Source organism: Heptranchias perlo, chromosome 2 (assembly GCF_035084215.1).
Source record: "Heptranchias perlo isolate sHepPer1 chromosome 2, sHepPer1.hap1, whole genome shotgun sequence".
Classification (NCBI taxonomy): domain Eukaryota; kingdom Metazoa; phylum Chordata; class Chondrichthyes; order Hexanchiformes; family Hexanchidae; genus Heptranchias; species Heptranchias perlo.
The window spans coordinates 131,573,347-131,591,547 of NC_090326.1; the positions used below are offsets into that span (position 1 = coordinate 131,573,347).

Below are 18,201 nucleotides of genomic sequence, written 5' to 3' on the forward strand. Positions count from 1 at the left end.
GAACCACTGTTACCATAACACTCATTGGAAAATCTAGATAGTGTAGGCAGTGCACATTTTGTTTAAAAACATTATATATGCGGCCAATTCATTGCCCATGTGTCCAGAAGTGGCTTCACTGATTGCAATGGGAATGGTCATGGAGCTAATCTAGCACTGCCTGATCCTGGGAAAACACTCTACTAGCTAGGTAAACTGCATCGTTACTGGAATCTTCGGCAGCTGCAATTTACAGAGCGTATCCCATTTAAAAAAAAGAAAAATTTTAATGGCCCAGAGAAACAAAGTCAGCTGTCAAGTGTTCTAAGTGTAGACTGTGTGCTGCTGCCATATGGAAGAATATAGTTTGTTATGTTACTATGAACTGTAATATTAGCGTAATATTGCCTCATCTTTTGCAGGGCATGCATAAGAAAGTCCAGAGTAAGAAAAGAGCATATGCCCAAACAAGCCCACTCCATCTAGCATCCCTGTATGATTGATCATTCAATCATTGACTTCCCTGCCTATCTGTTGGCTTCCTTCTTTGTGGAAAATTAAGTTCCTTCCCCAACTCCCCTGAAAAAAACTAGGCAGTGTGGTTAATATTTCTATAATGCCCCTTCTCCATAGATATCAATCCAATACTCCTTTTGAAGATGTCTGTTGACCCCAAATCAAATAGTTTCTCTGGGAGTCTGTTTCATAATATCCACAATTCTGTCTAACCTTGCTCGTGGTTAATGAATGTAATGCTTGTGACCTCTTGTCCTACACTGGGAAGGATTACATCATGGGGCTCTGCAGTTGTACTATGAAATAATTGACTAGTAACAAAATCATAGATATTTCTTTGGTTCCACGAAAAATCACAAAGCATAACTTAAGAACAGAGATCACCCAAAGTGATGTCATCCTACCCATAATGCACTGTAGGCAGCAGTTCTAAACTGGATTTCTAAACAGCAGAGCAGCTTCTGGTTGAGGAGACGTGGAAAAGGATTCGGGTTTGTCAGAAGCTAATTGAAATGTGCCAATTATTTTTGAACCACGGTAAGTTGGCCTTTCTAAAGAAAGTTCAGATGGTGCATGAAGCTCAAAGTCACTCCATTCCTTCTCTGCTTTTTCTTCTGCAGCTGAATTTCTCTTCCTCCTCTGGGGGGTATATCTCTGCTATGCAGTACGGACAGTACCATCAGCATTTCATGAACCACGCTACATGGCTGTAGCTGTCCATAATGAACTCATTATATCTGCTGTATTCCATACCATCAGGTAAGAATTCTGCTGGCTCTTAAATCTAATTACTAAAAGCTAGAGACAGGGGGCCTTTTATTTTTTTCTCCTTTTTTCAAAATAACCGGAGCAAGCGAAGGATTCTTTGAACAATAATTCACGTGTTCACTCAGTTCATGCTCCACAGATGCTTTAACTGCAGCGTCTATTTTTTTCGTCCCTTTTTATTAGACTAACCTTTCTTACGCAAGATAACATTGACGGAAAGATTATGGTGCAGTCAACCTGACTGGGAAACAGTGACCTCTGACATTTACGGTAACATATCTTGAGCACTGCCACTGGAGGAGTTTGAGATGTGCCATGGTGAGACTTTACAACTCACACTGTAGTGACCCCTATATCGGGCACTGAGCATAGCCAAAACTCTTGTAACAGGTGGCCTGTGTCTTATGACAGTCTATCTGTTGAGATCGGAATTGACCGCTCTCCGACCATCCTTTTTATAAATAGCGTGCAAACGTGCTTACTACTGACAATTGATGTGTCTCCAGTTTGCTGTATACATGTTGCAAGCAGTTGGCCATGCTTACACACAATTCTATTCTCCCAATTAACTTGTGACCATATCACTTTTTAATTATTACTTATGAATGATTGGGGGGGAAGTATTGCACTGATTGCTATGTATAGCAACATCATGAAATGGATATGTGTCTGCAATGTATAGCGACCAGAACAATTCTTTCCCCATTGTCACCATTTTTCACATCGATTCACCACAGTAGTTTTCTTGTCCTGCTAGTCATCAGGAAGGGTTGAAAGTGCATTGTGTGATATTAGTGAGGAACACATACGTTTGCTTGGAATTTCTTTCATCTACTAATTTAATGAAGCCATTAACCTGTTATTTTCGATGCATTAACCCCATTATCAAAATAGCCGACTGAAGAATTTCATATTGATGCCTTCATTATTAATGTGATTTCAGTCTCCGTGTTTTTCAGTTCCCTCTAAACTGTCCAACTTAATTGAGAGCTGCACAAAAATAACTGCAACTCTCACTGTAAAATGTGGAAGATTTATTGCATCAAACTTCTGATGGAAGTAGTGCTAATAGATTTTATTTAGCAGAAGTGGTTAATGCCAAATGCAACTTTTGTTTCCATGGGCTTTTCAGGATCACATTCAGGAGAGAAATCAAAATTGTTTCTCATTTGACAATGGAGCCAAATGACCCTGTAAGCTTGTTAGAGGCAAAAAAAAATGAGTCACCACACAGTCAAGTATAAGGTTCTGTACACTACCTTGGCTGATATAGCACTACTTTTATCCTCGGTTTATTCTAAAATTGTTCCTCTTAAATGCTACTCAGCATAAATCGTATCCCACTGCAGTGAAACCCTGTCATTTCTAACTTGTCAGTTTTCTGTGCTGCAATCTTAAATAATAATAACTGGAATTTACCGTGTGACCTATTCCATTCAGTGTCTCTCCTTGTGTTAAACAGAAAGAGCCACATTTGTAATTGTAGGCTGCTCAGTCCCTGTTTCCAAGTTCCGATTCTATAATTACGATTATAAGCATTGGGTAATCCAAGTCTAGCCACGTGCCACTATTGCTGCTGTAATACAGTATGATATCACAGCATAGCACATGCGCATGTCGTACAATGCCATCTTCCATTACATGCATGTGAGCTGCTTATATAATCCATGATAATTTGTGCATGATTCTGCACTGCAGAAAGCCCACTGATGCAAAAAGCTTTTTAGTTCTGCTGACAGCTTGCAGGGCTGGAAATGTATCAACTTTTCAACATTGTGGGAAAAAAATACAGACATCGATTCTTTCCACTTTATTCAAATATAGTTAATCTATATTCACTGCTGCGATTGTTTGAATTTCCTATTCAGAATTTTGTTAGTGTAGTTTTATAGTTGAATAAAATAACTTCACCTAAAATGCTATTACTTTTACAGATGCCTGTTTGTATGTATAAAATTTAAAAGGTTTTTCTTCCACAGAATTCTACCAGTGAAGAGTTATGATCATTCTATAAATGATTAAAGCTGAATCTGAACTCGAGCTTAAAATGTCAGAATTGTGGAACATAACTCAAAATAGCAACAGCAACTTGCTCTTATATAGTGCCTTTAATGTAGGAAAATGTCCCAAGATACTTCACAGGAGCATAATCAGACAATAATTGATACCGAGCCAAAGAAGGAAATATTATGACAGGTGACCGAAAGCTTGGTCAAAGAGAGAGGTTTTAAGGAGGGTCTTAAAGGAATAGAGAGAGGTGGAGAGCTGAAGGCATGGTTGCCAATGGTGGGGTGAATGATTAAATAGTCAGAAGTTCAGCAGGTAACAGCAGTAGTTGGGGGATAGGCTGTAGGTTAGAAAAAGATACCTTAAAATTGATGCAACTGAGCTGCAGAGCAGAGTGACAGCAGCCGAGCCTTAAAGTGTAGAGAGCGTAGACCTGATGACCGAAGAATCCATTAAGTCAGAGTTAAGCAGAGTTCCAGCCAATTGAAAAGAGCTCAGTGAAAAGAAAGAACAAGCCGGGTTGGGGGATGGGCAGAGGGCCCTGCACAGCTACCTTTAAACTTGCAGCTTGAACTTGTAATATAGGCAGCAGTTCCTACCCATGGTGCTTAGCACAAATATAACTCGTCCACCTTCTGTCATGGTTTCTCATGTCCAAAGAAGCATGGGGTTTATAACTGTCACCATTTTGAATTTCATGTTCCACTCTGGAAAGCTGCTTACTGCACTCCACACAAAATATCTTCAGATCTGACAGATGCTCCTCTCCTCTACACCTACCCACTAGCCTAGCATTGATCAGACAAACCAGTTACAACCATGACATTAAATACTCAAGCAACACCAGACATTTACTCTGCTGTGAATTAGATGCCCATATTTTTAAGATGATTGGCAAAAGAACCAAAGGTGATATGAGGGAAAACTTTTTTACACAGCGAGTGGTTAGGATCTGGAATGCACTGCCCAAGGGAGTGGTGGTGGCAGATTCAATCATGGCCTTCAAAAGGGAACTGGATAAGTACTTGAAACAAAAAAAAATGTGCAGGTCTACGGGAATAGGGCGGGGCATAGGGACTAGCTGGATTGCTCATGCATAGAGCCGGCACAGAGGCAATGGGCTGAATGGCCTCCTTCTGTGCCGTAACCTTCCGTGATTCTATTTTGCTAGACTCCCAGCTGGAAAGTTGTTTAAATATTCATATATTTTAATTAAAACTTAAATAGACCCATGGGGGGCAAATTTGACTTAACCCGCCAGTCAGGGAACCGACTGGATTGGGTGGAATGTTGGTCAAAGTCAGTGGAGAGTAATATTGGATGGGGTGTAAAACCAGTGTTCCTCCTGATCCTGTGGGTTTCCCGCCTGGTGAGTTAGGTTAAAATTACCTCCATGGTACAGTGGCTTCACATATAGAAGTCGTCACTTGAGGCATTTTTATGGAGAATCTAATTGTGAGATTAATAAAATAGAGCTGAAATATTATTGTAGGAACAGGCCATCCTTTACCTGAAAATATGCAAATTGGACAAAATGTGGGATATTAGTGAAGAAACTCTCACAGTGGGACATGTTCAGGAGAGTTTGGGTTTGGAATCTAGTCGGGACCTTGCTCCCAACAATGGGCTCAATTTTAAAATCAAGCCGGGAAGGGGGCGGGGGGGGGGGGGGTGGTGGGGGTCAAATTGAGGACGGGAAACCCATCAGTACGGGTTTCCCGGACATCCTTATGATTTCGAAGTAAGGACGTCTTTTTTTTTTGTCGGTTTCCCGTCTGACTGACCAGCCTGAGTGACAGGCTGGTCTCAGGCGGACGGTAGACCAGGCAGGAAGAAGAAGTCTTTAGGTAAGTCTGCAGGTAAGTCTTTGTTTGTATGGATGATGGGAGGAGGCACGGTGGGGGGGGCATGGGTGGGCACGGGAGCAGGGTGGACATAGGTTGGCATGGGTGGGCATAGGTAGGCATGGGCAGGCATAGGTTGGCAGGGGTCATGAGTCATGGGGGGGTGGGATTGGGGGTCAGTCACGGGGGTGTGTGTCGGGATCAGGGGTCGTGGAGTGGGAGGATCGGGGGCTGGGGGTGGGAGGATCGGACTTGTGGGGGAGAGTCGGGGGTCAGGGGGAGGAGCAGGGCCAGGGATCGGGGGTCTGCGATCGGGGGTGGGGTGGGGGCGGTGGAGGGTGCAGGTAGGCTTGTTGAGCCTGGGGGAAGCACTCCTGCTCCTCTGGGCCCACAAACTGTGCCTTTCTAGGCACCTAGCTGTTAGTCTCGGGCCTTCTTACCTCCTTTCATGAGGCATAAAACAGAAGGCCCGGGACTCCCGCCCCCCCCCGGGGTTGAAAATGGGAAGTCCAGAAAAATGGAGGCCCGAAGCCTCCTTGAAAGGTTTTAAGGCCCGACCCGCCTCCTGGGAGCGGGTTGGTCACCCGCCCCTCTTCCCGCCCCGGTGAAAACCGGAAATGGGCAGGTTGGAGGTGGGTTGGGGGTGGATCTGAAATGGTGGCAATTTTCAATGCCCCCTTGCCTCCAACCCACCCATTTTTCACTTTTAAAATTGAGCCCTATAGTGCATTACAAATGGAAGACAAATAGTTACTAACAATGATACCGTCATTCGTTGTTCTAACTATAGAGTTTTCAAACCATGAAAAATTGAGTCTGTTGATTCTGAAGCATGGTCCTGTAGGGTTAGACCATATAGGGTAAATTTTGCAAGGCAGCCAGTGGAGGTAGTAAGCATGCACCCAATTTGTTACACGTCCAATTTTACAAGGCGTGATTTAGGAAGGAAGTCACAAAACTGACATGCATAGGCCTTGTATAAATAAATAAGTCAAGATTTCCAGTTCCCACTTGGAATTCAATGGCCTAGATTTTAACATGGAGCAAGGAAAAGAACATGGGGGAAGTTTATCGAACGCGAAACCTGGAAGTAAAGTTGACGGGTCGGCTGCCTGTTGGGCGGGAAAGCAGCCGGGCAGAGACCAGGGTCTTGGGGGTTTGTATGGGGGGAGGTCAGGGATAGATCAGAGTCTTTGGGGATTGGATGGAGGGTCGGGAAGAGAACGGGATTTTTGGGGATTGGATGGAGGGTTGCGGCGAGATCGGGATCTTTGGGGGTTGGATAGGGGGATCGGGGAGAGATCGGGATCTTTGGGGGTTGGATGGGGGATCGGGGAGAGATTGGGATCTTTGGGAGTTGGATGGGGGGGTCAAGGAGAGCTTGGGATCTTTGGGGGTTGGATGGAGGGTTGGGGAGAGATTGGGATCTTTGGGGGTTGGATGGAGGGTTGGGGAGAGATTGGGATCTTTGGGGGTTGGATGGGGGGGTCAAGGAGAGCTTGGGATCTTTGGGGGTTGGATGGAGGGTTGGGGAGAGATTGGGATCTTTGGGAGTTGGATGGGGGGGTCAAGGAGAGCTTGGGATCTTTGGGGGTTGGATGGGGGGATTGGGGAGAAATTGGGATCTTTGGGGGTTGGATGGGGGGGTCGAGGAGAGCTTGGGATCTTTGGGGGTTGGATGGGGGGGTCGAGGAGAGCTTGGGATCTTTGGGGGTTGGATGGGGGGTTGGGGAGAGATTGGGATCTTTGGGGGTTGGATGGAGGGTTGGGGAGAGATTGGGATCTTTGGGGGTTGGATGGGGGGGTCAAGGAGAGCTTGGGATCTTTGGGGGTTGGATGGAGGGTTGGGGAGAGATTGGGATCTTTGGGAGTTGGATGGGGGGGTCAAGGAGAGCTTGGGATCTTTGGGGGTTGGATGGGGGGATTGGGGAGAAATTGGGATCTTTGGGGGTTGGATGGGGGGGTCGAGGAGAGCTTGGGATCTTTGGGGGTTGGATGGGGGGGTCGAGGAGAGCTTGGGATCTTTGGGGGTTGGATGGGGGGATTGGGGAGAAATTGGGATCTTTGGGGGTTGGATGGGGGGGTCGAGGAGAGCTTGGGATCTTTGGGGGTTGGATGGGTGGGTCAAAGAGAGATTGGGATCTTTGGGGATTGGATGGAGGGTTGCGGAGATATTGGGATCTTTGGGGGTTAGATGGGGGGAACGGGGAGAGATCGGGATCGTTGGGGATTGGATGGAGGGATCGGGGCGAGATTGGGATCTTTGGGGATTGGATGGAGGGTTGTGGAGAGATCAGGATCTTTGGGGGTTGGATGGAGAGTCGGGGAGAGATCGGAATCTTTGGGGGTTGATGGGGGGGTCGAGGATCGATTGGGATCTTTTGGGGTTGGATGGAGGGGCAAGGAGAGATTGGGATCTTTGGGGGTTGGATGGGGGGAACGGGGAGAGATCAGGATCATTGGGGGTTGGATGGGGGAGAACGGGGATAGATTGGGATCGTTGGGGGTTGGATGGTAGGATCGGGGAGAGATTGGGATCTTTGGGGGTTGGATGAGGGGGTCGGGGAGAGATCAGGATCTTTGGGGGCTGGAGGGGGGATCCGATCGCGGGGAGAGAGGTGAGAAGTCGACCATCGTTGGGGAAGTGAGAAGTCAACCATCGTTGGGGAGATGAGACATCAGCCATCGTTCGGGAGGTCAGAGGGCGGCCATCGCTGGGGAGGTGAGAACTCGGCCATCAGGGGGTGTCACGGACATTCGGGGGCGGGGAGTTCAGGGGTCCGATCATGGCAGGTAAGCTTGCTGGGCCTGGAGTAAACAGTCCTGCTCCTCCTGGCCCACAAGCAGTGCAATAAAGGCACTTACCTCATGATCTGGCCCTTCTCGCCTCCTTTTCACTGGCGAGATTCACGAGCCCCCGGAAACCCGCGCTGAAGGTGTTAAATTTAAAGATCAGTAAAATTCAATTTTAAAAAAGCTACTTAATGTCTCACAAGGACGTTAATTGATGATATAAAGACCCACCCACCTGAACTAATTAAGGTCCTGACTGCGGCGAGTAGTTTGCTCGCACACATCCAAATGCGCCTCCATTAAACCCGGAAGTGGGCGTGTTGGAGCCAGGATGCAGTTGCACTCAAAAAATCAAATATTTTACGACCCACCCACCCCGTTCTTAGGGCTTAAATTTCCCCCCAATGAGCTTGGATGAGGCTTCACCCACAGCTTTAGCCTTGATAATAAAAACTATGTACATTGCTGCTCAAACAGATGAGATCTGCTTGGTAGGCCTTCTTAAAGTTACTTTTTTGATGTTTTTCTGTTTGCATTTGAAAATAGGATTTTTTTGCCACCAGCATTTAGATATGTGCACATTCATCATTGTGCACATTTAGTTGTGGCTTCTAGTTCTGACCTTTTGTACAAACCTTTTGATGGACTTCTATTTAAAGTGCTAAACAGTTGCTGCAATCCAAGTAGCACTCGGACATCAGAAGGATGGCAATGTCAACTCCCATGCTGCTGCATGATCTGGATGAGGTTGACCACTTCCTGATAGGACAGCATCTGTAGATCCAAAGACATGCCACTTCTACCTGGGCATTTCAGAGGAGACTTGTATTTGGTGCTTCCACTTCACCCCAGACACAGTGGCATAGCTGTGCCATTTGCTGCAGCCTAACTTGTAGACAACATCAAGAACTGGAATGCCTCTCCCTGTTACCATGAAGGTCACAATGGCATTAGGCTTCCGTGCCACAGGATCCTTTTCAGGCCACCGTGGGGAACATCTGCTGGATAAGTCAGTCTGCAGTTCATTCCTGCATCAGGCAAGTGACTGATGCTGTATTTGCCTGGGTAATAACTTCATCACTTTCCTAGGAGAAAGGAAACCGCAATTAGAGAGGGCACAGAACTTTTATCAACAGGCAGCCTTCCCAAGAATCCAGGTCATCATAAATAGAATCCATGTGGCCATCAGAATCTTCACCAGTGTACTTATAACCAGAAAGGGTGTCCACACTTAATGTTCAGATGGTTTCTGTCCACAACAATATAACCCTGCATTTTCATGCCTACTATTTAGGGAGCACTTAGAATTAGGAACCCCCGCATTGCAGCAGAGTGCAGATATAATGACCCATGCCATGAACTGGATCACTGTGGAACATACTATAGGGTTGCTGTAACAACAGCTTTGTTGTTTGATGGGCCAATGCAATTGCAAGCTCACACAAAGAAAACAGTGAAGAGGACAGGCAAAGATGGCAGGTGATGATGTGTGGCATGAAGCATAGCGTAAGACACAGTATCACTTCCAGGAAGAAACGCCTGCTCCTATCTACCATCCTTCATCCCACTCTCATTTCCAATATAGTGGACACTCCATAAATATTACTTTCTCATTGCTGACCTGCCAGGTTGCCAACCATTTCCTGCATTTAAAAAACTCCCCCCCCACCCAAACACCATTGAAACATCAAAGGAAGCAGAAAATAAGGTTTTAAAATTAATTTCAGTGTCTACACAAAACTCCCCTTATCTTTTGGTGCACCTGTGCTTCCCCTTGGTGACTATTTAAGATATTTGTAAACAATTTTACAACACCAAGTTATAGTCCAGCAATTTTATTTTAAATTCACAAGCTTTCGGAGGCTTCCTCCTTCGTCAGGTAAGGAGGAAGCCTCCGAAAGCTTGTGAATTTAAAATAAAATTGCTGGACTATAACTTGGTGTTGTAAAATTGTTTACAATTGTCAACCCCAGTCCATCACCGGCATCTCCACATCATATTTAAGATATGCCAGATCAAATTTTTAACCTTAAACTGTGTCGAAGTTGTCCCCAAATGGGAGGAGCAGTTTTGGTAACGGAAAGAGGTACGGTGCCGTGAATTTGCTGGCGTAATCGTGGTCCTGATCATCTGGGTGCAGAGACCCAAATGTCCCTGCAACAAGTGGAGCCACGTTTGATGGCCTGTGGTTATCGTCACCTGCATGCTTCCGCGCAGTTGGTCAATAGTGTTTCACCTCGTGCCCCTTCCTCAAACTCACTAATTGCTTTCTCTGGGATGCCAAAGCAGGGCAGGAGCTGGGTGCAGAGGGAACATTTGACGTAACCTGATGTAATATGTGAGTAACTGGTGCCACTAGGTCCTGGACCCTCATCTAGGGAAGAACCTTACAGGAAGAGAAAAGGTTTAGTCAGATATAATGCACCCCAGGACAATGGGGTAAATTTTCATCTTCACCGCAAGGGTGGTAATCTGGCGGAGTGGTCCCCTGGGGTTGTAAGGCCCATGTCTGTCGAGGTCATCTCCCAGTGGTTACATGCATCATTGGCCCTTAAGCAAAACACTGAAGAAGATTACAGAGACTCATATAGTACCCATGCAGAATAACATCTTCCTCCCGGAGCCAACACTTTGAAAAGGGGAAAGCCTGGTCTTTGTGGTGGCAGCCTTGAATAGGAGCAAAACTTGGAAGTACTAAATGAAAGGAATTAGTGTGCCTCCCTGCAACTGTGGCTGCCCCTTGCATTGCATGTAAGAGTGCTGTGTTGTCCACCTCCTGAATTCCTGAGGGAACAAGGGAGCAGCAAATCCTGTGCTTTCATGGGAAAGAGGCAGCAAGTGTGCAAAGGAGAGCTCACTTACTGTGGCTGTTCTGTAGATACTTGAAAATACTTTTGCATTTACCCTGAGGCCTGCCAGAGGTAGAAAATTGCATTGTCCTTCCATGTAGTATGAGTTGCTATCTCTGCAGGAGAGGAGGGGCATCTCCCCCCCCCACCGACCCCGGAGAAATCTTTTGCTGCGCCTCCCACAGTGGGAGCTCGACGTTTTCATCATTGTAAGGGGCCATTTTGCCAATAATGCTCCTTCCAGCTATTCTTCTACTGAACAAACAGTGGTCTGGTGTGAAAAAAATGTGTCTCCCCTTCAAGGGCACGCATTTTCCCTTTAAATACAGTTGGCTTGCTGGATTTTGCAACTGACAGGCAGTCAGCTTGCAGGCCTGATTCTTTATGCATGTTTTCCATGCACAGGGAGAGTAAGCAAATGAGGGGTGGGCCATATATCGCAAAATTTGGCAGGGCTCATCCCATGCAACAGGCAAATGTGCACCATGGAAATGAGCAGCCCCAATTTTTAAGGTATTGCAAAACCAGGGCTTGGATGTAATATGCTAGCCTGTACCTTAGATTTCCTTTCCCCTTACTTTTTGCCTGTGTCTTACCTCCCTCAGTCTTCTCTTCGTTCTACAATCTTCACTCTTTAAAAACCCAATCTTGGTATCACCAAATCACTACTTCCACACCAACCTCATCTCTTCCACACTTTTCAACTTTTGTGATGTCATGCACTGAGGGCCGTGGCCCTTTACCTTGGTTTTTGAATTTGAAAAAAAAATCCACATTCTTTAAGTTACATTGAGCAGCAAGATTGAACACCAAGTTGTGGCATTAATTAATGAAAAGATATTTTTAATATACATTGAAGCTAATAAACGGTAAAATCAAGTAGAATGGAATGACCTCTGTTGGGTAGTGTTTAGAGAGATAACATTATTATAAATAACACCACTTTTATATTCTTTGCAATATATTGTCTGTCTAATTTTGGGTGTCAGTCATTTATGAATAACAAATCATTTTTTGTCCAAGACCTTACTATAATACTGACATCAGTTTTAATTAGGTAGGGAAAAAAAATCTTAAAATTAAAATGTGACACATTTGACATGTGAATTGGAAAATATGTATAGAAGTAATTTGAACAAGCTCACTAATTAAAAGCAACATTACATAGTTACTGTAAATTCCAATGAAAAAAATGAACACATTTTTATGACCCGCAGACCTTGGATACCCATCGCACATCGGTAGCTGCAGTATCCATTTGCAGCCAGTAGTACATTGTTTATATGGCTATAATTGGGACTGTCAGATCCAGGTTACATGCAAACGCAGAGCTCTGCTCCCACACGTTAATGTTGGGTGGATTGAGGGCACAGGAACAAGCAACCACACTCTCAGTCCATCTAAAGGAGCTTTGAATAAATTTACAAAGCGTGCATTAAGTGCAACAGTCTCCCTGAACACTTCGGTTTGACATTGCAATGGAGTTATACTCCAGGCAGTTAGAAACCCAAACAGTATGAGAAGCCCTCTCCTAAGATGTCTCACACCGCTGCCTTCCAGTCAGGTTTGAATCGGACTCTGCAGTTATACTGCAGCTTTCGAAAACTGCTTCATGTCAACACTAAAGTTATAGTATAAACAGACACCCCTGAAATGATTTCCAGTTAATAGCTCGAGGACAGCTACACTGCATTTTCAGGCTGTAGACACAGGTTTTTATTTAAACCACTTCTCCCCTTTATCACCATTTATCCCCTTGTTCAAGATTCTTTGTCTCTCAGCTGTTTTCAGTGGCTCCCACAGGCGTAACTATGATAGCTGAAAATGGACCATCTGATTTGTTCCTTGTGATGGGATCCTCGCTCACTCATGGTGCCTCACTCAGCAACCCGGACAAGATCGAGTGAAACTCATCTGGCTGGGAAGAATACAAAAATGACGATTAATGTTCTGTACAGTGTTGAAATTAACAAACTGTCCCACCCATTCCTATGTAAATTTCACAGCATAAATTCAGGGCAATGTTCTGACCTCTGAACCCAGCAGCAAGTCCTAATTCTGTTCCTTACAATCAGTAATGCTGTAGCTTTGATATGCTGTAACTTTGATATTCATTTATAGGACAATCTTTGCTCAGTATAGTTCAATGAAGTCTTAGAAAACAAGATAGTTTACAATTCCCTTTTATTTATTGTTCTATTTTCCTCCCTTGATATTTTTTTCTTTCCCCTTCCTTTGAAGGCACTGTTTCATATTGGAGTGTGGTCACATGGAGCTACTACCATCCTGTGCCTCTCCAAAGTCAGCATTCGAGGCTGTGGGTTAATTGACCATAAAGCATCAGAGCCCAGCCCAATCCTGTCCTCACAGTGTCCGTACATGTGCACTTTCCAACAGGAGTCTCTGGTCACCAGTTAGGAGCAGGAACCCTACCACCGTCTTAGATAAGATCATGTAACTCAGGGATTGAAGCTGAGAATTTCCTTGACTGCACTAGGCAGCACCTTTACCAAGTGAGCCATCAGGGAGGCCAATGAGTTTTTATTTTCTCCAAGGCTGACTGCCCATAAACCACACAGAGGGAACATCTATCCCAACATATATTAATGAGGCATTCGTGATTCAGGCAGGTGACTCAACCACCCAGTGTTGAAATCACCATGAGGCAATATTGGAGCTCAATTTTTAAGTCCCATTCCACTCAGCATCCACCAGGCAATGGCAGTTAAAGTCCCCCCTAGTGTGTCCAAGATAAGGCCAAGCAGTTAATATTGTAACATGCCACAAATTGCCACCGGGACCCCCCCCCCCCCACCAGCTTATTTAGTTTAAAGCCCTATCCACCTCCCTAACATAGAAACATAGAAAATAGGAGCAGGATTAGGCCATTTGGCCCTTCGAGCCTGCTCCGCCATTCAATTTGATCATGGCGGACCCTCTATCTCAGTACCATATTCCCGCTTTCTCCCCATACCCCTTGATGCCTTTTGTGACTAGAAATCTATCTATCTCCTTCTTAAATATATATTCGGTGACTTGGCCTCCACAGCCTTCTGTGGTAGAGAATTCCACAGGTTCACCACCCTCTGAGTGAAGAAATTTCTCCTCATCTCAGTCCTAAATGTCCTACCCCATATCCTGAGACTGTGACCCCTCATTCTGGACCCCCCAGCCAGGGGAAATATCTTCCCTGCATCCAATCTGTCTAGCCCTGTCAGAATTTTATATGTTTCAATGAGATCCCCTCTCATTCTTCTAAACTTGAGTGAATACAGACCGAGTCAACCCAATCTCTCCTCATACGACAGTCCTACCATCCCAGGAATCAGTCTGGTGAACCTTCGCTGCACTCCCTCTATGGCAAGTATATCCTTTCTTGGGTAAGGAGACCAAAACTGCACACAATGCTCCAGGTGTGGTCTCACCAAGGCCCTGTATAACTGTAATAAGACATCCTTGCTCCTTTACTCAAATCCTCTTGCAATGAAGGCCAACATACCATTTGCCCTCCTAACTGCTTGCTGCACCTGCATGTTTCAGTGACTGATGTACAAGGACACTCGGGTCCCTTTGTACATCAACATTTCCCAAACTATCACCATTTAAATAATACTCTGCCTTTCTGTTTTTCCTTCCGAAGTGGATAATGTCACATTTATCCACATCATACTGCATTTGCCATGTATTTGCCCACTCACTCAACTTGTCTAAATCGCCTTTAAGCCTCTTTGCATCCTCCTCACAACTCACAATCCCACCTAGTTTTGTGTCATCAGCAAACTTGGAAATATTACATTTGGTTCCCTCATCGAAATCATTGATATATATTGTGAATAGCTGGGGCCCAAACACTGATCCCTGCGGTACCCCACTAGTCACTGCCTGTCACCCCGAAAAAGACTCATTTATTCCTACTCTCTGTTTCCTGTCTGTTAACCAATTTTCAATCCAGCCAGTATATTACCGCCAATCCCATGTGCTTCAATTTTGCACACCAACCTCTTGTTTGGGACATTATCAAAGGCCTTCTGAAAATCCAAATAAACCACATCCACTGGTTCTCCCTTATCTATTCTACCAGTTACATCCTCAAAAAACTCCACTAGGTTTGTCAAACATGATTTCCCTTTCATAAATCCATGTTGACTTTGTCTAATCCTGCTGATATTTTCTGAGTGTCCTGTTATCAATCCTTTATAATAGACTCTAGCATTTTCCCTATTACTGATGTTAGACTAACCAGTCTGTAGTTCCCTGTTTTCTTTCTCCCTCCTTTTTTAAATAGTGGAGTTACATTTGCCACCCTCCAATCTGCGAACTGTTCCATAACCTATAGAATTTTGGAAGATGACAACTAATGCATCCACTATTTCCATGGCTACCTCTTTTAGTACTGGGATTTCTTGGCTTTCAGTCCCATTAATTTCTCCAGCACTATTTTTTTACGAATACTAATTTCCTTTAATTCCTCCTTCTCACTTGTCCCTTGGTTCCCTAGCATTTCTGGGAAGTTATTTGTGAAGACAGAACCAAAGTATTTGTTTAATTTATCTGCCATTTCCCTGTTCCCCATTATAAATTCTGCCATTTCTGACTGTAAGGGACCTACATTTGTCTTCACTAATCTTTTTCTTTTTACATACTTGTAGAAGCTTTTACAGTCCACTTTTATGTTTCTTGCAAGTTTACTCTCATACTCTATTTTTCCCCTCTTAATCAATCTCTTGGTCCTTTTTTGCTGAATTCTAAACTGCTCCCAATCCTCAGGCTTGCTACTTTTTCTGGCAACTTTATAGGACTCCTCATTGGATCTAATACTATCCTTAATTTCTTTTGTTAGCCATGGTTGGGCTGCTTTTCATTTTGTGTTTTTGCACCAGAAAGGAATGTATAATTGTTGCAATTCATGCATTTGTTCCTTAAATGTTAGCCATTGCCTATCCACCGTCATGTCTTTTAATGAAGCTTCCCAATCTATCATAGCCAACTAACTCCTCATACCTTTGTTGTTTTCTTTGTTTAGATAAACCATCTCGTACACACTCCAGGAATTCATCCTCCACAGTATTATTGCTAATTTGCTTTGGCCAGTCTATATGTAGATTAAAGTCACCCATGATTACTGTAGTACCCTTGTTACATGCATCTCTAATTTCCTGTTTGATGCCGTCCCCTACATTGTCACTACTGTTTGGAGGCCTGTAGACAAATCCCATCAGTGTTTGCTGCCCCTTGATGCTTCTTAACTCCATCCAGACTGATTGTACATCTTGATTTTCTGGGCCAATATCCTTTCTCAGTATTGCTCTGATTTCATCCTTTACCAACAATGCCACCCCTTTTTGCCTGTCCTTCCTAAATATTGAATACCCTTGGATATTTAGCTCCCAGCCTTGGTCACCCTGCAGCTATGTCTCCGTAATCGCAATTATATCGTATCCATTTATATCTATTTGCGCTGTTAATTTGTCTGTCTTATTACAAATGCTTTGTGCATTCAGATGCAGTGCCTTTAGATCTGACTTTTTAACATTTTTAGTCATCTTAACATTTTTTTGTACTGTGGCCCTATTTGTCTTATTACCATTTTTTTTTACCCGGACCCTATTTGTTAGTGCACTCTTTTGTTTGTATGCTCTGTCCCTTCCTGACACAATCTGGTTATCCTAATCCCAGTCACTTTCCTGCACTGCTCCTTTGTCTTTTCTCTTTAGCATTCTAGATTTCTCTCCACTGGGGCCCTCCCCCCGCCCCCTTATTTAGTTTAAAGCCCTATCTACCTCCCTAGTTATTGGATTCGCTCGAGCTCTGGTTCCAGCATGGTTCAGGTGTAGTCCGCCCCATCGGAACAGCTGTTTTTTTCCTCATTACTGGTGCCAGTGCCCCATGAATCGAAACCCACTTCTCCCACGCCAACCTTTGAGCCACACATTCATCTCGCTGATCTTATTTACCCTTTGCCAATTTGCTTGTGGCTCAGGTAATAATCCAAAGATTATTACCTGCTTTTTAATTTAGTCCCTAGCTGCTCAAACTCCCTCAGCAGAACCTCTTTCTTAGTCCTACCTATGTCATTGGTACCTACGTGGCCAACGACAACTGGTTTCTCCCCCTCCCACTCCAAGTTCTTCTCCAGCCCGGAAGAGATGTTCTTAACCTTGGCACTGGGTAGGCAACATAGCCTTCGGGACTCATACTCCTGGCTGCAGAGAACAGTATCAATCCCCCTAACTATACTGTCGCCAACTACAACTACCTTCCTTTTTACTCCCCTGACTTGAACGGCTTCCTGTACCAGGTCAGTTTGCTCGTCCTCCCTGCAGTCCCCACACTTGTCCACAAAGGTTGCAAGAACCTCAAATCTACCAAATCTCAAGCGCAGGGACTGAGGCTGCTGCAATACTAACTCCTGGATCCCTTTACCTGCCTCACTCGCAGTCACACCCTCCTGTCCCTGACCACGTGTCAATTCTAAAGTATTTAATCTAAGGGGTGTGGCTGCCTCCTGGAGCAAAAGGTCCAGGTAGCTTTCTCCCTCCCTGATGTCTCGCAATGTCCACAACTCGCACTCCAGCTCCTCAACTCGGAGCCAAAGTTCCTCGAGCCGCAGACACATACTGCCGATGTAGTCGCCCTGGTCAAAAATGTCCACAAGCTCCCACATATTGCAGCAGCCACACATCTTCTGTTTTCCCGTTATTTTATTTATTTAATTAATTAATTTAGTGTTAATCAAATTATTTACCTTGTTTAATTTATTCGATTAATTAAATTAAGTTTAGTTTTTAAAATTTAGTTATATGCTATATGTTAACTTAAAACTTAGCCCACAGTCACTAGCAATCACTTACCTGCCTCACCTGTGATGTCACACTGCGGTTTTCTCTTGTTGCAGGTTTACTGCTGTTTTATCCCCATTATCGGTCTGCTGCTGCTCAGGTCTGCCGCTGCTCTCTGGAAAAAGTTAGGGAAAGCAAGGCAAAGTAGTACCTCCTTCCCCCACTTCACCGAACTCCCACACTTACCATACTCTCAACTTTCTCACTCCGTGCCTGCTGCACTCCATGCCCGCTGTCTCACCAAGGCCCTATATGACTGCAGTGAGACATCCTTGCTCCTGTATTCAAATCCTCTTGTAATGAAGGCCAATATACCATTTGTCTTCCTAACTGCTTGCTGCACCTGCATGTTTGCTCTCAGTGACTGTGGAGGATGAATTCCTGGAGTGTGTACGAGATGGTTTTTTAGACTAGTACGTTGAGGAGCCAACCAGGGAACAGGCTATCCTAGATTGGGTATTGTGCAATGAGAAGGAGTTAATTAATAATCTTGTTCAGCGGGGTCCTTTAGGGAAGAGTGACTATAACATGATAGAAAACATATAAAATTCTGACAGGGCTAGATGGACAGGATGCAGGGAGGATGTTTCCCCTGGCTGGGGGGTC

The 18,201-nt window shown here is 44.6% G+C and overlaps 1 protein-coding gene across 1 annotated transcript in view; it reads left to right on the forward strand.

Annotated features, from left to right (window-relative positions):
• The window catches only part of gpr158a (G protein-coupled receptor 158a), a 529,385-nt gene that overhangs the window by 460,136 nt on the left and 51,048 nt on the right, over positions 1 to 18,201 (forward strand). Inside the window, exon 8 of the mRNA XM_067999059.1 lies at positions 1,116 to 1,254. Within this exon, the coding sequence (XP_067855160.1) occupies positions 1,116 to 1,254 (139 nt within the window). The remainder of the gene's footprint in view (positions 1 to 1,115; positions 1,255 to 18,201) is intronic.